The sequence below is a fragment of the Mobula birostris genome, chromosome 5 (assembly GCF_030028105.1).
Source record: "Mobula birostris isolate sMobBir1 chromosome 5, sMobBir1.hap1, whole genome shotgun sequence".
NCBI lineage: Eukaryota > Metazoa > Chordata > Chondrichthyes > Myliobatiformes > Myliobatidae > Mobula > Mobula birostris.
The window spans coordinates 173879576-173904598 of NC_092374.1; the positions used below are offsets into that span (position 1 = coordinate 173879576).

The following is a 25023-nucleotide window of genomic DNA, read 5'->3' on the forward strand; positions in this document are numbered from 1 at the left end:
TTAACTTAGATTTTCAGAAGGCCTTTGATAGGACGCTGCACGTGAGGCTGCTTAACAAGATAAGAGCCCACGGTATTACAGGAAAGATACTAGCATGGACAGAAGATTGCTAACTGAGAGGAGGCAAAGAGTGGGAAAAAGGGAGCCTTTCCTGGTTGGCTGCCAGTGACTAATGGTGTTTCATATGGGTCGGTGTTTGGACTGCTTCTTTTCACTTCATATGTCAATGACGGAATGATGTATCTGTGGCCAAGTTTGCAGACAATAAGAAGATAGGTGGAAGGGCAAGTAGTACTGAGGAAGCAGGGAGTCTGCGGAAGTTGCAGATGGAATATAGCGTAGGGAAGTGTATGGTCATGCACTTCGGTAGAAGCAGCATAGGTGTAAAACGACTTTGGAGTTGGTTAGAAAGGCAAATGCAATGTTAGCATCTATTCTGAGAGAACTACAAACGTTTGTAGAATACAAGAGCAAGGATGTGATGCTGAGGCTTTATAAGGCATTGGTCAGAATGCACTTGGGAATATTGTGAGCAGTTTTAGGTGAATTATCTAAGAAAAGATGTCCTGCTGTGTTCACCAGAATTTTTTGCGCGTGTTGCTTGAATTTCCAGCATCTGCAGATTTCCTCGTGTTTGCATAAGAAAAGATGTACTGGCATTGGAGAGGGTCCAGAGGAGGCTCGTGGGGATGAAAGGGTTAATGCATGAGGAGCATTTGATGTCTCTGGGCCTGTACTTGATGGAGTTTAGAAGAATGAGAGGGGATCTCATTGAAACCTATCGAAAATTCAAAAAGCCTAGAGTGGATGTGGAGGTGATATTTCCTATAGCAGGTAAGTCTTAGACCCGAGGGCACAGCAGCAGAACAGAGAAATGCCTATTTAGAACAGAGATGAGGAGGAATTTCTTTTGCCATAGGGATGTGAACCTGTTGAATTCACTGCCACAGGCAGCTGTGGACGCCAAGTCATTGAGTATATTTAAAGTGGAGGTTGACAGGTTCTTGGTTAGTCAGGGTATCAAAGATTACAGAGAGAAAGCAGGAGAATGGGGTTGAGAGGTATAATAAATCAGCATCATGGAATGGCAGGGAAGATTGAATGGACCAAATGGCCCAATCTGCTTCTCTGTCTTACTGTCCAAGTACTGACAGAATGGCTACAACTAGTAACTCAATAGATAACCTTGATGTATTGGCACATAATGACCTGTTGTAATTTTAATCACAATCTTTTTATCGTGTGGTACTCACTTCAGCAAATCCATGAGGTGACGTACGAAATCTCCCTGACCCAGGAGTAAGTAACGTCGTGCTGCCTTAATGTGCTCCAGCAAATGATAATTCTGGTTGAGTACATCGAGCAAGTACTTGCTGGTTTCATGATACGCTGCATCAATTTTTTCTTGAAAACCACCTTCCAAATCAGTGAACAGTTCAGCAGCTAGAATGAAATTTTAAAAATATGAATAATGTTTTTCTGATACCTGTTTTAACACACTGCAATATTACACTCTATTAATAATAGGCATCCATAACCGAGTTGAAGGTTCTCAGATAAATTAATTCACACTAACTGGATATTTTAGACTTATATACTAATGAGCCAAACTGATGTAACCTCTGATGACTCAGCAATAGTTTGGGTGTGTAAAGGGAGGATGGGAGGATGGGAGGATGAAGACAGGATCAGGTGGTGGACTTGGTCAAATGGTGCAGTTGAATCATCTGCAGCTCAACATCAGTCAGACAAAGGAGATGGTGATGGACTTTAGGAAGACTAAGCCTGCACTGCTCCCTGTTACTATTGATGGTGAGGACATGGATGCAGTGATACAAATACCTGGGGGTGCACCTGAATGAACAGACTTGAGTGGAGCACCAACACAGAGGTGTTGTACAAAAAGGGCTAGTTTCGCCTCTACTTCCTGAGGAGACTGAGGCCCTTTGGAATATGCTGGACTCTTCTTCACATGTTCCACCAGTCTGTTGTCACCAGTACAATCTTCTATGCAGTGGAGTACTGGGGCAATGGCATCAACATGGGTGATGCCAACAGGCTCAATAAACTGATTAGAAAGGCAGGATCTGGTATAGGAGTTAAACTGGACACACTGGAGGCTGTGGTAGAACAAAGGACCCTATGAAAAATTCTGGCAGTCCTGGACAATGTTTCTCACCCTCTGCATGCCACTTTGGCTGAACAGAGGAGCACTTTCAGTAATAGATTAAGACAACTACACTGCTCCAAAGAGTGCTATATGAGGTTATTCTTAGCCTCGGCCATCAGGCTCTATAATGAGTCACCCTATTGCTAGGGAAGTGGTGTCTTCCTCCTGTTAGACTGTTTGAGGTAACTTATTTTTTATTCTTTCTTACTTCTCTTCTAATATTTGTACATTTGTATATCTGTGCACTTGTAATGCTACTGTGACACTGTAATTTCTGTTGGGAACATTAACGTATCTATCTAATCCTAATGTCATTTATTAATTTCTCATTGGCAACACTATATGTATAACAGCTTGCACATCAGAAAACACGTTAGAATGTTCTAACATAGAAAATTTCCTATCACAAAACAGTGACCCTGCATAAGTATTTCTCTCCATGTAAACACTCTAGCGATTACAATCTCTCAGTCTATCCCTGATCTATATGATTGTATTCTTTTATTGAGATACAGCACAGAATACTTTATACTTTATTGTCGCCAAACAATTGATACTAGAATGTACAATCACCACAGCAATATTTGATTCTGCACTTCCAGCTCCCTGGATTACAAATCGATAGTAAATATTAAAAATTTAAATTATAAATCATAAATAGAAAATAGAAAAATGGAAAGTAAGGTAGTGCAAAAAAACCGAGAGGCAGGTCCGGATATTTGGAGGGTACGGCCCAGATTCCGGTCAGGATCCGTTCAGTAGTCTTATCACAGTTGGAAAGAAGCTGTTCCCAAATCTGGCCGTACGAGTCTTCAAGCTCCTGAGCCCTCTCCCAGAGGGAAGAGTGACAAAAAGTGTGTTGGCTGGGTGGGTCGTGTCCTTGATTATCCTGGCAGCACTGCTCTGACAGCGTGCCGTGTAAAGCGAGTACAAGGACGATAGATTGGTTTGTGTGATGTACTGCGCCGTGTTCACGATCTTCTGCAGCTTCTTCTGGTCTTGGACAGGACAACTTCTATACCAGACTGTGATGCACCCTAGAAGAATGCTTTCTACGGTGCATCTATAAAAATTAGTGAAGGTTTTAGGGGACAGGCCAAATTTCTTTAGTTTTCTCAGGAAGTAAAGGCGCTGGTGGGCCTTCTTGTCAGTGGACTCTGCTTGGTTGGACCAAGTCAGGTCATTTGTGATATTGACCCCGAGGAACTTAAAGCTTTTGACCTGTTCCACTTGCGCACCACCGATGTAAATTGGGTTGTGCGGTCCGCTACTCTTTCTGAAGTCAACAACCAATTCTTTCGTCTTGCTGATGTTGAGGGATAGGTTGTTAGTCTTCGCACCATGCCAACAGGTTCTTAATTTCCTCTTTGTACTTAAACTCATCATTACCCGAGATACGGGCTACAATTGTTGTGTCATCAGCAAGCTTATATATTGAGTTTGATGGAAACTTGGCTACACAATCATGGGTGTACAGTGAGTACAGCAGGGGGATGAGTACACAGCCTTGTGGGGCACCGATGCTCAGAGTGACTGTAGAGGCGAGCTTGTCCCCTATTTTTACAGCCTGGGTCCTGTCTATGAGGAAGCTGAAGATCCAGCTGCGGATCTGAGTGCTAAAGCCCAGGTTCTGAAGCTTAGGAATCAGTTTATTTGGAATGATGGTATTAAAGGCAGAGCTGTAGTCAATGAAAAGGAGCCTTACGTATGCGTCTTTATTCTCCAGGCGTTCTAAGGAGGAATGTAGGGCCAGAGAGATGGCATCTGCCGTTGGCCTGTTGCTCCGGTAGGCGAACTGCAAAGCGTTGAGGTTGACTTGTAGGCTGTGGTTGATGTGTGTCATAACCAACCACCGAAGCACTTCATAGCAATTGATGTCAGAGCCACAGGTCGATAGTCATTCAGGCATGCCACCTTGCTCTTCTTCGGCAGTAGGATTATCGTTGCCTTCTTAAAACACAAGGGGATCTTATACTGAAGCAAGGAGCAGTTGAAAATGTCAGCTAGTTCGCTTGCACAGGCCAGGATAGGCCTTCCAGACCTTCAAATTGTACCGTCCAGCAATCCCCATTTAATCTTAGCCTAATCACAGAACAATTTACAATGACCAGCTAACCTACCAACCAGTACACCTTTGGTCAGTGGGAGGAAACTGCAGCAACCGGAGGAAGCCCACTCGGTCACGGGGAAAATACACAAACTCCTTACATTTTCAGGGGTGACAAGTAAGAAAAGATTTTAAAAAGTGGTTTCACTTTCAAATTTACTGTAACAAAGTGGCATATTAGTTTACTGTCTGTATAGAAACAGAAGCCAAAATGCAAGGACCCAGTCCAGAAAGTCATACAGTGCTGGTTTGGGGAAATGGAGGAGCTTTTATGCAACTGTTTTGAGTTGGTAGACCGGTCCGTGTTCAAAGTCTCAGTAGCCAGCTTAGGTGAGAACATCACTGTCATGGACTTGAGCAGCAAGTGTGTTCAGGATGATGAAACAAAGAGGATATTCCAGTTGTTCCCAAACCAGAAATCATGGATGAACAGAGAGATCCACCCACCTGAAGTCCTAAAGAGTGCAGAGTACCAATCAAGTGACCCTAACCTTTACTGAAAATCTAAATACAAACTCAAAGCTATCAGAGATGCCAAGTGAAATACCAGCCCCAAACTGACTCCCAGACCAGCCGTCAGTTGTGGCAGGACCTACATGCTATAACAGGCTATAAAATAAAGTCTAGCAACATTGCCGACGACAGCAGGCAGAAGATAGAAAAGCCTGAAAATACCTACCACCAGGCTCAAGGACAACTTCTGTTCTGTTGTTATAAGATTATTGAATGGCTCCTTAGTACAATAAAATAAGACTCTTGACCTCACAAGCTTGCACTTTATTGTCCACCTGCACTGCACTTTCTCTGCAATTGCAACACTTTATTATACACTTATTGATTTACATAGTACTACCTCGATCATTGTTATAATGAATTGATTTGTATGAACAGTACACAAGATATTCCCCCCCACAGTATCTCAGTAATGTGACAATAATAAACCAATTCACTAATTTAGATGGATCGAAGTACAGTGGAAAAACTCATCTTGCGTACATCTATACAGATCATTTAATTACAACAGTGTATTAAGGTAGTACAAGGTAAAACAAGGTAGTACAGCTTAAGACTTAATCTTAAGATACTCAAAATACTAAATCTCCAGATTTAGGAAAGGTAACAAATGTGTCGTACCATCTTTTGGTGAAACTGCTGATTTGGTCACAGCCATCATCTTTGCTGTTGGAGTTTGATCATGACAAACTTGATGCAAAAAATTTATGGATTTCCCAATCAAAAGCACCTGAGACAGAAAGAAAAAAAGTCAAAATTTTCTAAATCCTTCTGAATTCCATCAAGTATAGGTACTTGTACAAGGACGTCAAATGCTCTCTATACATTAAAGCCTTTCATTCCTGGGATCATTCTTGTGAACCTCCTCTGGACCTTCTCCAGGGCCAGAACATCTTTCATTAGATATGGAGCCCAAAGGTACTCACAATATTCTAAATGCATTCTGACCAATGCCTTATAAAGCCTCAGCAGCATATGCTTGCTTTTATGTCCTCATCAGTTTGAAATGAATGCCAACATTGCACTTACTTTCTTTATTAACAACCCAACCTGCAAGTTAACCTGTTAGGGAATCCTGACCTGGGCCTCCAAAGTCCCACTGCTTCACTGATTTCTGAATTCTCTCCCCATTTACAAAATGGTCAACACCTTTATTCCTCCTACCAAGGTGCACAACCCACTCAATAATTGCACATTAATGCACACTGGTAAATTATTATTGTGTATTATTATTCTGTACTTTATTATTAGTTAAGTCTGCACATTGCTAAGTATGTTTTTAAATGTTGCTGCTGTAACGAAAGAATTTCCCCACTTGGGATCAATAATGTACTTATTATTATTAACCCACATATCCCTACACTGTATTCCATCAGTTATTTCTTTGCCAACTCTCCCAAGTCCTTCTGCAGACTCCCCGCCTCCACAATACTTGTCCCTCCACCTTTCTTGTTATTGCCTGTAAATGTAGCAACAATGCCATCAATTCCGTCATCCAGTATAAAGTGAAAAGATGCCATCCAAAAATTGACTTACAGAACTGTACTAAGTCACTGAATGGCATCCTGAAAATGATTCTTTCACCCAACTCACTGACTTCAACCAGTCAGCTCTTCTTCTATCCATACTAGTACCTTGCCTCCACCATCATGGGCTCTCATAGGTACGACAGCTTATCCAAGGCCCTCTGAAAATCCAAATAAATAACACCCACTAACTCTACTTTGTCTGGCCTGTTTGTTACCTCCTCAAAGAATTCTAACAAATTTGCCAGACAAGATCACCCCTAAATGAATCGTGCTAATTCATTCTATTTTAGTCATATTCTTCCAACTACTCCAAAATTTCATAACAATCGACCCTAAAATCTTACCAGCCATTGAAGTCAGGTTAAACAGTCTATAACTTACTATGCTTTGTCTCCCTCCCTGTTTAAACAGCTTGCCATATTTATGATTTTCCAGTCCAGAAAAAAAAAACAAGAAATTAAGAGGGCTAAGGAGAAAAAGAAAGCATTTTATATGTATACTAAGAGTAAGGTACATATAACTAGGGTAACTCGGGAAACGATAGGTTCTCTCAGAGACAAGGGAGGGAACCTGTGCGTGGAGCCAGAGGAAGATGGCAAGGCCCAAAATGAACACTGTACCTCAGTTCAGCAAAGAGCATTTGGACTATGGTAAGATCAGGGAGGGATACGTGGAAATTCTACAGCATGCTGATATGAAGGAGAAGTGGGTGGTGTCAGGTGCCTTGAAAAACAGCGTGGTGAAATCCTCAGGGCCTGATGCAATCTATCCCGGGATATTTTGAGGGGCATGGAGGAGATTGTTATAAGGAGTGGTTAGACAAATTTGGATTGTTTTTTCCCTCTGGAGACTGAGGGCCAACATCTTAGAAGTATACAAAATAACCAGAGGTATAGATGGGGTATACATTCAGTCCTTTTTTCCCCAGGGAGGAAATGCTAAATATTAGAGCACATAGGTTTAAGGTGGGGATGAGGAAGAAGTTTAAAGGAGATATGTGAGGTAGGTTTTTTCAAAAATACACAGTAATAGGTGCCATTTGCTGCCCAGTGGAGAGGGTCCAAGCAGGTGCAGTAGCAAAGCTTAAGAGGCATTTAGACAACACGTGAATAAGCAAGGCAGGAAGGAATATGGACACCCACCCCCATGCAAGCAGATTGGATTAGTTAGATTGGAGATGGGAGGCTCAGAGGCCTGTTCCTGTGCTGTATAGTTCCATGATCTATGGGTGCACAGGAGCACAAAGTGTCTCGAGTTGATCCTGCATATTAAGCAACTCGGGGAGAGCACGTATTGGCCATGTCACTGCACAGGTGGTGAAAAAGTCACACAATTTATAAAACTGTCATGGAACTACTTGACTCCAAAGGACAATATTTAAGCTGACCTGATTTTGGTAAGCAGTGTAAGCAAAGCAAACTCTGTTAAATGTCAACCAGGATGAAGGGACATTATTTTGTGTTATTGGTTGATGAATAAATGAAACAAATGTCACATTTAAATATTTTGCTCATCTTTAAAATTGTATAGTTGAATCCTTTACATACTGTACATCCGGCAGGTAGTTTAGGATGGTGATCAATATTGTCCATCATGGAAAAATAATAGCATTTACAGGTGTCTGCACTGATCAGGACAATCTTTCCAAGAAACAGAAAATGCCAGAGATAAAATTCAAACTTTAGAACAATTGCTTAATAATCACCTTTCTGGCTTTATCCATTGTGATGAAGGATGGAATCATTGACTTTCTCAGAGTGTATTTGTCATGCCATAATCTGTCAGCCTTCACAGTTGGATCAGAAGCTACAAAAAACTTCAAACAGAAGTAAGAAAACACATGCCAAATCAACAATGAAATTATTTCTACATAAAAGTACAGGTGTGCAATTTTAATTTTTGTTTCTTAAGCTCAGCATGCCTTTTCTTTACATCCTATCAATCCGTATTAACTTCCAGAAGTCAGCCATTTATCAAGATCCAGAATTAAAACCTGGTTAGGGAAAAAAAGCTGTTCTGTTAACCTTACCTTGAGTATATCATCTTTTCTTATTCCAGATATACATACAGAATACTGACAAGTGCCATTATCTTCCATCAACAAAAGGAGCTTTTAAAGCCATTTAATTGATTACAATTGGTAAGAAAAACGCAATCAGCTGTCAAGGAAGATACACAAGGTTCTACAGATGTTGGAAACCTTGAGCAAAACCCACAAAACACTGGGTGTACTTAGCAGGTCAGGCAGCATTTGCGGCGGGAATGAAGAGTCAACATTTTGGGCTGAGACCCTTTATCAGGACTGCCAAGAAACAGGGCAGAAGCCAGATGAGGAGAAGCATAAGCAAGCAGGTAATAGGTCTAGAATAGATATCAATCTAACAGCTTCTTAGATGCCACTACCTGCTTCCACCATTACCCCTCATAGACTATTCCAGGAACCCACCATGCTCGACGTGGAAAAACTTGGCACACAAATCTCCTTTAAACTTTCTCCTTCTCACCTTAAATGTGTCCTCTAGAATTTTCACTTCTACCGTTGGATTGAGATTCTGTCTACCCTATCGATCTCTCTCATAATTTTATAAACTTTCCCCTCAGTCTCCAATGCTCCAGAAAGAACAATCCAAATTTATTCAACCTCTCGCTTTAGCTCTCTAACCCAGGTAGCATCCTGTTAAACCCTTACCTCTGATAAAAGCCTTCACCTACTTCCTGTAATGGGGTAACCAGAAATGCAAATAATAAGCACAAAGCATTTTGGGATGGTCTGCTACTTTAAAAGCTTTATACAAATAGAAGCATTATACAAAATAGAAGTTGCTCTATTTTCTCGTGCATCATCATTATAACCATGAGCTGGAAAATGCCCATACATTATGCATTAACTTTCAATGTTAATGCTCCAAGTCAAATGACATTTGAATGAAACAAATCATTTTGGATCATTCAATTTTACATTAGTGACTTTCAGAAAACACATGAACAGAAGTCAATCAAATCAAAGATAACATAATGGTACTGGAACAGGAAGCCAAAGATGAGAGAAAACCTTGAAACAATTTCCAAAGTCAGTAAGAGCTAACGTATAGCTCTCTTCAGAAATACAATAGTAATTAGAGGAGGAATCCACAGTCCATCGGACACCATCTCAGTTCTGCTTTGACACAGTATTCCGATAATTCTTAAGGCTGTTTATTTGTGGCTGCAGTACAAGAAGTGGATGAGCCATCTGTGAGGAATCTGAAAAGTGATTGAAGGAATACACATGCAGAAGACATAAGAAAGGAAGCACAAGTTACCCACATAGAAACAGTATCATATAAGTGTCTGAAACTAAGATTGATAGAAGAATCACAGAAAATCTGCATGCAGGTTCAGGAATTAATGTAAAGGCTGATGGGAGTGCTTGCCTAATTACAAGGAGAAATGGGACTTTGCCAAGGTCACATCCTGAGGACTACATATAGTTTTAGTCTTCTTATTAAGAAGGATTTTCTTGCCTTAGGAAAGTACAGTGAAGGTTCACCATATCTGGGGATGAATCAGTTGGCTAATGAGCATGGTGTGAGTGGGATGGGACAAAAGTCCCTGGAGTATGAAACACGGAGAATAACACTGCATTCAAGTGAAGCCTGAAAGGTTGATAGCTGACCCGGTGCCCATGTCCATAGCTGGGGACAGAGTTTCAGAACAAGGGGTTGACTGCTTTAGATTTAGAACTTCTTTTCTTAGATTACTAAATCTTTGAAAAGAAGGAGTGTAAGAATGGAATTAGGAGAGCCAGAAAAGGCCATGAGAAGGCCTTGGTGAGCAGGATTAAGGAAAACCCCAAGGCACTGTACAAGTAAGTGAAGAGCAAGAGGGTGAGCAGTGTGAGAATAGGACCAATCAGGTGCAATAGTGGAAACGTGTGCATGGAGTCGGATGAGCAGTGGAACATAATGAATACTTTGCTTCAGTATTAACTAGGGAAAATACCTTGGCAATTGTGGGGATGACTTACAGCAGACTGAAACACTTGAACATATAGACATTAAGAAAGAGGATGTGCTGGAGCTTTTGACCAGATGATATATACTGAGGCTACTGTGAGAAGCGAGGGAGGAGATTGCTGAGCCTCTTGCAATGATCCTTGCGTCATCAATAGGGACGGGAGAAATTGGAGGATTGAAGGGTTGCAAATGTTGTTTCCTTGTTCAAAAAAGGGAGTAGAGATGACCCAGGAAATTATAGACCAGTGAGTCTTACTTCAGTGGTAGGCAAGTTGTTGCAGAAGATCCTGAGAGGCAGGATTTATGAGCATTTGGAGAGACATAATCTGATTAGGTTAGTCAGGGTGACTTTGTCAAGGGTAGGTTGTGCCTTACAAGCCTGATTGAATTCTTTGAGGCTGTAACAAAACACATTGATGAAGGTAGAGCAGTGGATGTAGTGTATATGGATTTCAGTAAGGTATTTGATAAGGTACCCCATGCAAGGTTCCTTCAGAAAGTAAGGAGACTTTGCTTTCTGGATCCAGAATTGGCTTACCCACAGAAGGCAAAGGGTGGTTGTAGATGGTTCATATTCTGCATGGAAGTCAGTGACCAGTTGTGTGTCTCAGTGATCTGTTCTGGGACCCTTACTCTTTGTGATTTTTATAAATGACTTGGATGAAGAAGTAGAAGGGTGGGTTAGTAGGTTTGCTGATGACACAAAGGTTGGGGGTGTTGTGGATAATCTGGAGGGCTGTCAGAGGTTACAGTGGGACATCAGTAGGATACAGAACTGGGCTGAGAGGTGACAGCTGGACTTCAACCCAGATAAGTGTGAAGTGGTTCATTTTGGTTGGTCCAATTTGAAGACAGAATATAATATAAATCTTAAGGCTCTTGGCAGTGTGGAGGATCTGAGAGACCTTGAGGTCCATGTCCATAGGACACTCAAAGCTGCTGTACAGGTTGACAGTGTTGTTAAGAAGGAGTATGGTGTACTGGCATTCATCAACCACGGGACTGAGTTCAAGAGCCGTGAGGTATTGTTGCAGCTATATACAACCTTGCTCAGACCCCACTTGGAGTACTGTGCTCAATTCTGGTAACCTCACTAAAGGAAGGATGTGGATACTATAGAGAGAGCGCAGAGGAGATTTACAAGGATGTTGCCTGGATTGGAGGGCGTACTTTATGAGAATAGATTGAGTGTACTTGGACTTTTCTCCTTGGAGTGATGGAGAATGAGAGGTGACCTGATAGAGGTGTATAAGATGATGAGGGGCATTGATCATTGGATAGTCAGAGGCTTTTTCCCAGGGCTGAAATGGCTAACACGAGGGAGCATAGTTTTAAGGTGCTTGGAAATAAGTACTGAGGGGACGTCAGGGGTAAGTTTTCCACGCAGAGAGTGATGGGTGTGTGGAATGCACTGCCAGTGGCGGTGGTGGAAGCAGATACAATAGGGTCTTTTAAGACCCTCTTAGACAAGTACATGGAGTTTAGAAAAATAGAAGGCTCAGTCCCCAAGATCCCTCTGATCCTCCACACTGCCAAGAGTCTTACCATTAATACTATATTCTGCCATCAAATTTGACCTGCAAAAAAGAACCACCTCACACTTATCTGGATTGAACTCCATCTGCCACTTCTCAGCTCAGTTTTTCATCCTATCCATGTCCCACTGTAACCTCTGACAGCCCTCCACACTGTCCACAACACCCCCAACCTTTGTGTCATCAGCAAATTTACTAACCCATCCCTCCACTTCCTCATCCAGGTCATTTATAAAAATCACAAAGAGTAGGGCATCCCATAACAGATCCCTGAGGCACACCACTGCTCACTGACCTCCATGCAGAATATGACCCATCTGCAACCACTCTTTGCTTTCTGTGGGCAAGCCAGTTCTGGATCCACAAAGCAATGTCACCTTGGATCCCATGCCTCCTTACTTTCTCAATAAGCCTTGCATGGGGTACCTTATCAAATGCCTTGCTAAAATCCATATACACTACATTTACGGTTCTACCTTCATCAATGTGTTGAGTCACATCCTCAAAAAATTCAATCAGGCTCGTAAGGTACTTGGACAAAGATATGCTGACTATTCCTAATCATATTATGCCTCTCCAAATCTTCATAAGTCCTGCCTCTCAGGGTCTTCACCACCAACTTACCAACCACTGAAGTAAGACTCACTGGTCTATAATCTCCTGGGCTATCCCTACTCCTTTTCTTGAATAAGGGGACAACATCCGCAACCCTCCAATCCTCCGGAACCTCTCCCGTCCCCATTGATGATGCAAAGATCATTGCGAGAGGCTCAGTAATCTCCTCCCCACAGTAACCTGGGGTACGTCCCATCTGGTCCCATTGACTTATCCAACTTAATGCTTTCCAAAACCTCCAACACATCCTCTTCCTTAATATCTACATGCTCAAGCTTTTCAGTCCACTGCAAGTCATCCCTACAATTGCCAAGATCCTTTTCCGTAGTGAATACTGAAGCAAATTTATTAAGTACCTCCGTTATCTCCTCCGGTTCCATACATACTTTTCTACTGTCACACTTGATTGGTCCTATTCTCTCACGTCTTAGTTCCTAATAGTTATTGACGGAGGAATTTATCCAGTATACGCTGCCATGTTCTTTCGACTGACTGTAAATGAACAAAATAAGCACAGGCTAGTGCAGATAATTGACTACCTTTATACAATGCTTTCCATGACTGGATCCTCCTAATCTTCATTTTCATTATAATATTCAAGATGTTTGTTAATATCTTCAAATTCTTTGTAGTTCTTAACTTGTTGAAGTAGTGAAACTTTCATTTTCACTCACGGACATTTCTGGCATCCCCAAGCCTCAATGCTTGAAACTGCAGTGAGCAAACCTGTCTGAATTGTCTTACTACTTATTTATCAGTGACAAAAACCACTGCTTTTTGAATAGAGAAACACACAACTGAGACTATTTAAAACTGTTCGCTCTTAACAGAGTGTATGCGACTAACGCTAGTTAGAAACTGTCCAGCAATAGTCTCTTATCCAAATTAAGCGGGCAAATAAGTAAAAGGGAATCCTGGCTATTTTCTCAATTAGTTTTGTTCTTTAAGAGTCGTCCCAAATAAGCAGATGCCCCAGTTAACTGGAATCCAATTAATTCATTAATTCTCTTCAACAGCATCAACTACATTTGTATCACCTGGATAAGCTTGATCAGTATTCTTCAGTAAATATCCCCTTTGTTCTCTTCACCTTCCACCCATTCCCCCACCACTCACTAGATTAAACAGTTAGTTTCTCTCTTTTGCAGCTTTTAAGAAAGATCAGCCTGTGACTGATCTTTCTCCATAGAAGATGAATGTTGTGATGAGTATACTCTGCAATTTCTTTCTTAATGCAGGTTTCTTAAACCTGCAGTTTCTTTGCTCTTCAATAGGTGTTGCTGCAGCTGCCTGCATGATGGCTTAGCATTGACATGGTGCACTGGCAAAGTAAGATAGATTAACCAGCTGCATCTTGTTGCACATGCAAATTTATGATTGCTGAAATCAAATATGCAACAATATATTATCATCAGCAACGTCAGAATTCTGCCTCAGCAACGGTATGGCATTCATTTAGTAATGAGATAATTTAACTATCTTAAACACTAGAAATTCAGATAATGCTAGAAATCTACAGTAACACACACAAAAAAACAATCAGCACAGACATTAAATATATACATATATGTAAATTTAATTAAAATAGAGCTGGTGAAAGAAATTGGAATTTTTAGTGACACCAATGAAAAGCAGTAGGGTTTCTCTTCTAAAAGAACGGCCTCCTTCCATTCTGTAAGATTCAGTGATCCTGAGACAAGAATTTGTGAAAATATATACAATGAATTTGTTTTAATTTCACGGTGTCAAACTAAACCAAATAGTAAATTAATTTGTATCAGTTCCTAAATATAGGAATAATCAATGGTCAATTAACCTTCTAAAACATTCTCTTTCTCCTATAATCGCAGAGTACCCACAACACACATATCACACACAGCACATAAAACAAAATATTATCACAATTAAGTTAATATATATATAATTCAAAATACAGGTGAAGTGCATAACACAGGTAAATAGTAACCTGCTTACTGTCCAATTGACATGACCTCAGTGGGACAGGGTATTCTTTAATCTCAGTGCCTGGGGGAAGAAGCTGTAACCCAATCTGGTAATCTTAGTCCTAATGCTCTGATACCTCCTTCCTGATGGTAGCGTAGTGGGTCAAAGAGATTGTGGGTTGATAGGACTCCTCAACAAAGTTTTGAGCCTTTCATGTATAACACTCCCAGTAAATGTCACAAATGGGAGGGTGGGGCAGAGGGGCATCTCTGGCGATTCTTTTGGTGGTTTTTACTATCCTCTGAAGGGTCTTGCGGTCTGATACCTTGCAGCTTCTATACCACACAATGATGCAGACAAACAGGACACTGTCAACAGTACTCCTGAAGAAAGTTGTTAGAATGGAGACTAGAAACCTTGCAGGCCTCAGTCTCCTCAGAAAGTGTAGACACTGCTGTGCCTTCATGACTGAGGTGGTTTTGTGGGCTCAGGTTAGATCGTCCATTATGTGCACACCAAGGAACATTGTGCTCTTCATTCTCTTAAACACAGAGCCACTGATATGCAATGAAGAAGAGTCCACCTCATTCTTCCTGAAGTCCACAATCATCTCTTTTGACTTCTCCACGTTGAGACTCAGGTTGTTGTTCTCACGCCATTTGACAAACTGCCTAACTCCTCTTTGCATGCTGACTCATCATCATTGCCGATGAGGCCAACCACTGTTGTATCATCAGCAAAACAATAGTTGGAGCCGAACCATGGTGGTGGGGTCCAGGTCCAGAACATATCGAAGTGAATGTACCCATGTCCTACAGCAAGGAATGACCCAATGTTTGGACTATTTAAACGCCAAGCCAGATTGACAAGGCAGGGCGTCAGGATCCGAGGAATGGTTCAGGCTGGTTTACTCGGCTCTGCGCTGAACTGAGACTGTGGCATGCTCTGAGCTTCATGCCTGTGGATTCGCTTTCATTCTGAATGCTATTTGCTTACTTTTATTGTTTGCATGATTTGTTTCTTTTTCCCTCTCTGCATATTGGGTGTTTGACGATCTTTTTTTAAAAAATGGCTTATTTTGGGTTTCTTTGTTTTGCAGTTGACTATAAGGAGATGAATCTCAAGGTTGTACAATGTATACATACTTTGATAATAAATGCACTTTGAATTTTGAACTTGACGATGTGGTTTGAGCTGGATCTGGCAGTGCAGTCGAGACTCAGCAGCTTGAATTGCAGCGAGCTGAGCACACAGCCTGGGGGTTAGTGGGTGGGGTGGGGGAGGCACCAGTGCTCAGTGTGAAGGAGATTGAGGTGTTGGCTGCCCACTTGGACTGACTGGGGTCTTTCTGTCAAGAAATCTAAGACCCCTACTGAGAGGGGTGCAGAGTCCCAACAAGGACAGCTTATCTACCAGCCTCTGAAGGGTGATTGTATTAAATGCCAAGCTGAAGTCGATGAACAACAGTTTTCTAAGTGGGACAGGGCAAAGTAGAGAGCAAAAGTTATGGCACCCACTTCAACTCTGCTTCCCACTCCCATTCAGATATGTCCATACATGGCCTCCTCTACTGCCATGGTAAGGCTAAACTCAGGTTGGAGAAGCAACACCTCATATACTGTCTAGGTAGTCTCCAGCCCCTTGGTATGAACATAGAATTCTCCAACTTCCAGTAATTCCCTCCCCCCCACTTCCTCTATCCCTATGTCACTCTGCCCCCTCCCCTAGCTGCCTATCACCTCCCTCATGGTTCCGCCTCCTTCTACTACCCATTGTGTTTTCCCCTATTCCTTCTTCACCTTTCCTGCCCATCCCCTCCCTGCTTCCCCTCCCCCCACCCCTTTATCTTTCCCCTTACTGGTTTTTCACCTGGAACCTACCAGCCTTCTCCTTCCTGCCCTCCCCCCACCTTCTTTATAGGGCCTCTGCCCCTTCCCTCTACAGTCCTGACGAAGGGTTCCGGCCCAAAACGTCGACTGATCGTTTCCACGGATGCTGCCTGACCTGCTGAGTTCCTCCAGCATGTTGTGAGTGTTGCTTTGACCCCAGCATCTGCAGATTATTTTGCATTAAAGGTTATGGCATCATCAGTGGACCGGATGGAGCGATATGCGTAATGGAAAGGGTCCAATGTAGTTAGAAGATGGGATTTAATACGATCCATTACAGCCCCTCAATGCACTTCATGACTGTTGAGGTCAGTGCCACTATGTAGTTACTGCCACTGTCTTAGGCACCAGATTGATGGTGGCTGCCTTGAAGCTAGCAGGGACAGTGGATTGTTGAAAAGAAATGTTCAAGATGTCTGCTAAGACCTCTGTTAGCTGAGCCACATAATCTCTCAGCACCTAACCAGGTATAATGTCTGGCCCCACAGCTCTGCATGGGTTTACCCTGGCGAGGATCCTCCCCAGCTTGGCTACAGCCATACAGGGTGCCTGCTCCTCAGAGGGAGAGGGGACTTTTCCCGATGTCACTTCAATGATCGTGTCAAATCATGCATAGAAGGCGTTCAGCCTATTAGGAAGGGAGCTGTCACTGTCGTTAACACACAGGGTGACTTGTGGTCTGTAATGCCTTGTATATCTTGCCATGCACTACATATCCCTGTGAATTTTCCAAGTACTCTCGCTTTGGCTTCCTCATGGCACAGAAGATCGCAGCTCGTGCTGACCTTACAGTTGCCTTATCCCCCCCAATCTGATGACAGCGTCCCGATTGGCAGTGCATGAACTGCTAAAACTGACCTGATACTGATAACTGAGAGCATTGATTACACTTCCATTTGTTATGTAATATTTAAGTTGTCTATGATTCAATTACTTGCTCTATTCCTGGAATCCTCTTTTCCTCATCATCTCACAACCCATTACCAAAGGGAATAAATTCGTATAAAATTGGCTGACAACGTTGCAGAATCAGAATCAAGTTTATTATCATCGGCATATGCCGTGAAATTTGTTGTTTTGTGGCAGCAGTACAATGCAATACATAATAATAAAACTAAATTATATACACACACATATAGATCAAAGGTATATATAATACACACACACTTATTTTTAAAAAGTTAAATTAAATTAGTGCAAAAAGAGGGAAAAAAGTTGTGACGTAGTATTCATGGGTTCAATGTCCATTCAGAAATCAGAAATCAGAAGGCAGAGGGAAAGAAAGTATTGCTGAATCATTGAGTGTGTGCCATCAGGCTCTTGTACCTCCTCCCTGAAGGTAGCAATGAGACGTGGGCATGTCCTGAGTGATGGGGGTCCTTAATGATGGATGCTACTTTTTTGAGGCATCGCTCCTTGAAGGTGTTCTTGATGCTGGGAGTGCTAGTGTCCGTGTTGGAGTTGACAGAGTTTACAACTTTCTGCAGCTTTCTTTTTATCCTGTGCAGTGGCCCTCCCATACCAGACAGTGATGCAGCCAGTTAGAATGCTCTCCACAGTACATCTGAGGAAATTTGCAAGTGTCTTTGGTGACATACCAAATCTCCGCAAACTCCTAATGAAGAATAACCATTGTTGTGCCTTCTTTGCAATTGCACTGATATTTTGGGCCCAGGATAGATCCTTAGAGACGTTAACGCTCTTTCCACTTCTGATCCCTTGATGAGGACTGGTGTGCGTTCCCTCATCTTACACTTTCTTAAGTCCACAGTCAGTTCTTTGATCTTACTGATGCTGAGTGCAAGGTTGTTGCAGCCACACCACTCAACCAGCTGACCTATCTCACTCCTGTATGCCTTCTCTTCCCATCTGAAATTCTGCCAACAACAGCCATGTCGTCGGCAAATTTAGACATGGCATTAGATCGGTGCCTAGCCACACAGTCATGGTAGAGAGAGTACAGCAGAGCAGCAGGCTAAGCACACACTCTTGAGGTGTGCCCGTGTTTGATTATCAGTGAGGAGGAGACGCTATTTCCAAGTGATTCAAAGCACACCATGTACAGTACTACATGGCACATCACTATAACACCTAAAATAGCTGCCTCGCAGTTCCAGTAATCCAATTTCACTCCTGATCTCCGATGCAGACTATGGAATTTACAAGTTCTTCCCATAAACACATTCCTAAGATATGCAAGTTGATAGGTTAATGTTCCACTATAAATTGCCCAAAATGAGGAGGTGAGTAGTAAGGGAAAAGTAAACATAACAGAACAGGGAATGGTACAGCACAAAACAAGCCACTCTGACTACCATATGTGCACCGATCGTAATGCCAATCTGCACTATTCCCACCTTTCTGCACATCAAGTCAAGTTTATTGTCATTTAATTATACCGCCAAACAAGACAAGTTCTCCTGACTAGGGTGTAAAGCACAGTAGTACATATAACACACAATAACTTAGAAAAGGAAGAAATAAATCAACAAATGAATTACATATAATGTAAAGTGCATAGATTAAATACTGAAGGCTACAGTATAAATTATCCAATGACACTTTGAAAGTGATGCAGCAGGGAGTTCAGAAGCCTAACGGCCTGAGGGAAGAAGCTGTTTCCCATCCTGACCGTTCTTGTCTTTATGCATCGGAATCTCCTGCCTGATTGTAGAAAGTCAAAGAGGACGCTGGATGGATGGGTGGGATCCTTCATGATACTAAGGGCCATATCCAACCATTCCCTGTCTGCTCATGTGACCATTTAAATGTCCGAAATGTTGTTATTGTATGTGCTTCTACCACCATTCCTGGCAATGCATATCAGAACCTACCCTTTAAAGCTATGCCCTCCAGTATTTGGTATTTCTTCTCGGGGGGGGGGGGGGGGGAGGTCACACCTCAGCTTCCAACTCTACAAAGAAAATAATTCAAGTTTGCCCAGCCTCTCCTTATAGCTAATTCACTCCAGTCTAGGCAACATTCTAGTAAACAACTTCTGCATCCTATTCAAGGTCTCCACATCCTTCCATATTGTATGCTGACCAGAACTGATCACAATAGTCAAATATGGCCGAACTGAAGTTCTATACCACTGCAACATGACGTGGTTGAAGATATGGAGAATAATGTGTTGGACATAGAGTCTCATTGGGTGCTAGGTAAGGATAAGGAGAACCCCCTATCCCTGTTATTACGGCAGAACATGGGGTGAGGGCAGACATGTGAGAAACGAAGGAGATGCAGGTAAGAGCAGCATTGATGGCGGTGGGTTCTTCAGAGAAAAAAAGGACATCTCAGATGGAATGGAATGGAACAGTCAGGACCTCAAGCAGTGGGTTGAGGTTCTCTTCCAGGTGAAGCACCACTTTACCTATGAGTCTGTTGGGGTTATCTGGTGCTCCTGGTGCAGCCTCCTCTACATCATTGAAACCTGATGCAGATCTAGGGACCACTTTGTCGAGTACCTTTGCTCTGTCTGCTGCAAAAGGCATGATTACTGCCTTCAACTCAACTTCCCATTTCCATTCTGACATGTACGTCTATGGGCTCTTGTTTTGCTATATTGAGACTAAACTCAGGCTGGAGCAGCAATACCTCGTATTCCATCAGGGTAGCCTCCCACCTGATGCTATGAGCATAGATTTCTCAGACTTGCAGAAAATTTTGGTTTGTGAATTACATGCTCCTTTTCTTTCCTCTTTACAGTACAGCCCAAAAACAGAAAATTGTAAAGCATGAAAACTAAAACTTCAAAAACAGAAACGTCAGGAGTTCTAAAGAATTCATCCCCCTTTGCCCAGTAGTCAAAGTCAGTCATAGTCATACTTTATTGATCCCGGCAGAAATTGGTTTTCGTTACAGTTGCACCATAAGTAATTAAATAGTAATAGTAATACTACTACCAGTAAATAGTAATAGTCATGGAAATAATAAATAGTAATAGAAAAATAGTAATAAATAATTAAATAATAATATGTAAATTATGCCAGTAAATTATGAAATAAGTCCAGGACCAGCCTATTGGCTCAGGGTGTCTGTTCCTCCAAGGGAGGGGTTGTAAAGTTTGATGGCCATAGGCAGGAATGACTTCCTATGACGCTCTGTGCTGCATCTCGGAGGAATGAGTCTCTGGCTGAATGTACTCCTGTGCCCAACCAGTACATTATGTAGTGGATGGGAGACATTGACCAAGATGGCATGCAACTTAGACAGCGTCCTCTTTTCAGACACCACCGTCAGAGAGTCCAGTTCCATCCCCACAACATCACTGGCCTTATGAATGAGTTTGTTGATTCTGTTGGTGTCCACTACCCTCAGCCTGCTGCCCCAGCACACAACAGCAAACATGATAGCACTGGCCACCACAGACTCGTAGAACATCCTCAGCATCGTCCAGCATATGTTAAAGGACCTCAGTCTCCTCAGGAAATAGAGACGGCTCTGACCCTTCTTGTAGACAGCCTCAGTGTTCTTAGACCAGTCCAGTTTATTGTCAATTCGTATTCCCAGGTATTTGTAATCCTCCACCATGTCCACACTGACCCCCTGGATGGAAACAGGGGTCACAGGTACCTTAGCTCTCCTCAGGTCTACCACCAGCTCCTTAGTCTTTTTCACATTAAGCTGCAGATAATTCTGCTCACACCATGTGACAAAGTTTCCTACCGTAGCCCTGTACTCAACCTCATATCCCTTGCTGATGCATCCAACTATGGCAAAGTCATCTGAAAACTTCTGAAGATGACAAGACTCTGTGCAGTAGTTGAAGTCCAAGGTGTAAATGGTGAAGAGAAAGGGAGACAAGACAGTCCCCTGTGGAGCCCCAGTGCTGCTGATCACTCTGTCGGACACACAGTGTTGCAAGCACACGTACTGTGGTCTGCCAGTCAGGTAATCAAGAATCCATGATACCAGGGAAACATCCATCTGCATCGCTGTCAGCTTCTCCCCCAGCAGAGCAGGGCGGATGGTGTTGAACGCACTGGAGAAGTCAAAAAACATGACCCTCACTGTGCTCGCTGGCTTGTCCAGGTGGGCGTAGACACGGTTCAGCAGGTAGACGATGGCATCCTCAACTCCTAGTCAGGGCTGGTAGGCGAACTGGAGGGGATCTAAGTGTGGCCTGACCATAGGCCAGAGCAGCTCCAGAACAAGTGTCTCCAGGGTCTTCATGATGTGAGAGGTCAATGCCACATCAGTACTTAATTGAACCACCTGCTGCAGCCAGTAGTCTTTTGGGTATGTCTCTATTAGCTTTGCACAACATAATGGAGTATGATTGCCCATTTGTCCTTGCAAAATTGCTCAAGCTGTGCCAGGGTAATTGGGGAGTGGTGGCGAGGTCTTGCCAAAGATGTTTGATCGGATTTAGGTCAGGACTCTGAATGGCCCACTCAAGGACATCAATTTTCTTCATGGTTGCTCTGGCAATGTACTTTGGTTTGTTAACCTGCTGAAACACGAACTTCCTCCTCAGTTTAAGCTTTCTGGCAGAGGCTAGCACGTTTTTATCCAGGATCTTTATTTATTTAATTTATTGAGACATTGCACCACACCGCCCTGTAAGCTTCCCCCTGCCAGCTTGTACTAGTACTTCTCCCCTCAACTTCTTATTCTGCCTTCTGACCCTTCCTTTCCAGTCCTGATGAAGGATCACAGCCCAAAACGTCAACAGTTTATTCCCTCAAATGATGCTGCCTGGCTTGCTGAGTTTCTCTTGCACTTTGGGTGTGTTGCTCAAGATTTCTGGCATCTGCAGAATCTCGTGTTTGTGGAGAGTACCCTAACTGGTTGCATCTCAACCAAGTATGAAAACACTAATGCTCAGGAATGCAAAAGCTACAGAAATTTGTAGATACTGCCCAATCCATCCCAGGCAAAGCCCTCCCCACCATTGAGCACACTTACCTGGAGCATTGTCACAAGACAGCTTCTTTACCTCTGCCATCTGATTCCTAAATGGACATTGAAGCTTTGGACACTACCGCACTTTTTAAAAAAATATATATTGCTGTTTTTGCACATTTTTAAAATCTATTCAATATACGTAATTGATTTACTTGTTTATTTATTGTGTTTTATTTAATTTTATTTACTTTCCTCTCTCTCTCTACTGGATTATATATTGCATTGAACTGCTGCTGCTAAGTTAACAAATTTCACATCACATACCGGTGATAATAAAACTGATTCTGATAGCAGAATCCATCGTTAAAGTCCTCCACCATCCAGCCATGCCCTCCTCTCGCTACTATCATTAGGCAAGAGGTACAGATGCTTTAGATTACACCACCAGGTTGAGGAACAGTTATTAACCGACAACCAGCAGGCTCCTAAAGTGGTATGGATAATTTCTCTCACGGCTACTCTGAACTGATTCTACAGACTCACTTTCAAGGGCTCATTACAATTCATATTCTCAGTATTATTTTCATTTGCACAATTAGTCTTCTTTTGCATTCTGATGCTTCTCAGTCTTTGCCTGTTTATGCACAGCACTTTCCTAGAAAATTTCTATTGTATTTCTTTTTTCCTGTATATGACCCGCAAGAAAATGAATTTTGAGGCAGTATATGGTAACATATATGCACTTTGATAATAAATTTACTTTGAATTTCAAGCATTCTAAAAGTGATGATTGTAATATGGTTGAGTAAGAACTGATTAGGGATAGTCAGCATGGGCTTGTGCCTGGATCAGAGCACATTTTACAAATACAATTGAGTTCTTTGAAGAGGTGACTGATGAGAGCAGGGCAATAAACATGCAAAGCTTCTAACAAGGTCTCACATGGTAGAAAGGCCCAGAAGTGTAAACACATTGATCCAAGGTGATCTGGGCAGGGACTTGAATAAACAAGGCATGGCAAGATGTAGAATTAACTCAGGCAAGTGGGATTAGCAGAGGTTGACATGATGGTCACCACAGACGCAGTAAGCCAAAGGGGCTGTTTCTATGCTGTACCACTATGACTCTAATAATGACAATCGTCCAAAATTCTCTGGATTCTTTAATTGCCTCGGCAAACTACAGTGTAGAAATTTAAGAACGGAATGAGCGAAAAAGAAACTTTTAATCAATTGGCCTGGTATCACTTGTTAGGAAAAATGCTGGATCCATTAAGGATATGGTAACAGGCACTCAGAAAATCATAATATAGTATAATCAGGCAGTCACCGCTGTTTACTGTAAGTATTATACTCTTGACAAATCTAATACCGGTTTTTTTCCACTACTTGTAATTAGCAGGGTGAATAACAGCGGAAGTAGAATAGATGGTATTTCAGAAAGAACATGTCAAGGTTCCATTTGAAAGGTCATTAGATAAATAAAAGCTCCCAGGATAGGACAGAAATACACTTAAATAGACACAGGACTGATCAAGGATAGAAAATAGAATACATAGAACAATTTTTGCCTGAATGGATATCACAAGTAAAATGCCACAAGGATCTATGCTGGGCCCTAAACTATTTAGTGACTGATTTCAGCTGTAAGGGTAGAATGCAAGACATGCAATTACACAACACCAAATGGGAGTGATAAAGGAGACACAGAATCTGCAAATGGAGATGAACCAGTTAACCAAATCGGTAAATTGGGAGTTGAAGATGTTGATAGGAAATGGTGAAGAACTTGCAAACAATGGAGCTCAGGGGATCTCAGTGTGCGAACTCAGAAAATGGACAATCAGGTACAGCAAACAATTAGAAAGTAACCAGTTTGGTGGCCTTCACTGCAAGGACGATACAACAACGTTTTACAGTAATTGTAGAGCATGATTGGTAGAGTATCATTTTACCCATCATGCTCTACAATTACGGCAAAACTTTTACAAAAAGAGGGCATGCAACAAAAAATGCACTGGATTAATTTCTGGGATCAGAGGGTTGTTCACTGGAGAAAAAGACTGAATAATACTGGACTATATCCCCAGAGATTAGATGATTTCATTGAGACAAAACTTCTGAAATTGAAAAGGTACATGCTAAGAAGCTGCTTCTTGCAATAAGAGTCTAGAATTCAGCTAGAGGGGTAGGGGAGCAGGGGAGGAAATAATCTCAGCAAAAGACATCAGCCACCTAACACTTGTACGAGGAGAAATTTCTACATTAAATTCTGCTTTCTAAAGGACAGTTGACGCACTCAACCATTGATTTCTGTACAGTAGAGTCATAAAGACAAAGACACACAGCACAAAAATAAGGCCTGCAGCTCAACTAGCCCATGCTGACCAAAATTCCCATCTTAAGTTAGTGCAACTTGGCCAATATCCCCCTAAACCTTGCTTATTCAACTCCCTTTAAAATGTTGTTAATGTACCTGCCTCAAACATTTCCCTTGGCAGCTCATTCCATACACTGATTACTTTCTGGATGAAAAAGATGGCCTGCAGGTTCTTATTAAATATCTCCCCTCTCACCTTAAACCTAATCCCACCAGTTCTTGATACCCCAACTCTTGGAGGGGAAAAAAAACCTGCATATTCACCTTACTTATGCCCCTGATGATATTATAAACCTCTATAAGATCACCCTCATTCCCCTCTACTCATCTCCTTCCTGGCTCTTATCCCTGCAAGCAGCACAAGCACTACACTTGTCCATTCAACTGTTCTTTCACCATTTTTCAGGGCCCAAAATAGTTCTTCCAAGTAAGGCAACACTTCACCCTCAAGTCTGTTTGATCATCTAGTGTAACCAGTGCTCCCCACGCGGCCTCCT

General features: G+C 42.2%; 1 protein-coding gene across 1 annotated transcript in view; it reads right to left on the minus strand.

The window, feature by feature from the left end:
• tubgcp3 (tubulin gamma complex component 3) overlaps positions 1–25023 on the minus strand; it is a 133578-nt gene that overhangs the window by 31801 nt on the left and 76754 nt on the right. Inside the window, exons 12-14 of the mRNA XM_072258910.1 lie at positions 8025–8135; positions 5412–5520; positions 1254–1443 (exon numbers count right to left, since the gene is read on the minus strand). Of these exons, the coding sequence (XP_072115011.1) occupies positions 1254–1443; positions 5412–5520; positions 8025–8135 (410 nt within the window). The remainder of the gene's footprint in view (positions 1–1253; positions 1444–5411; positions 5521–8024; positions 8136–25023) is intronic.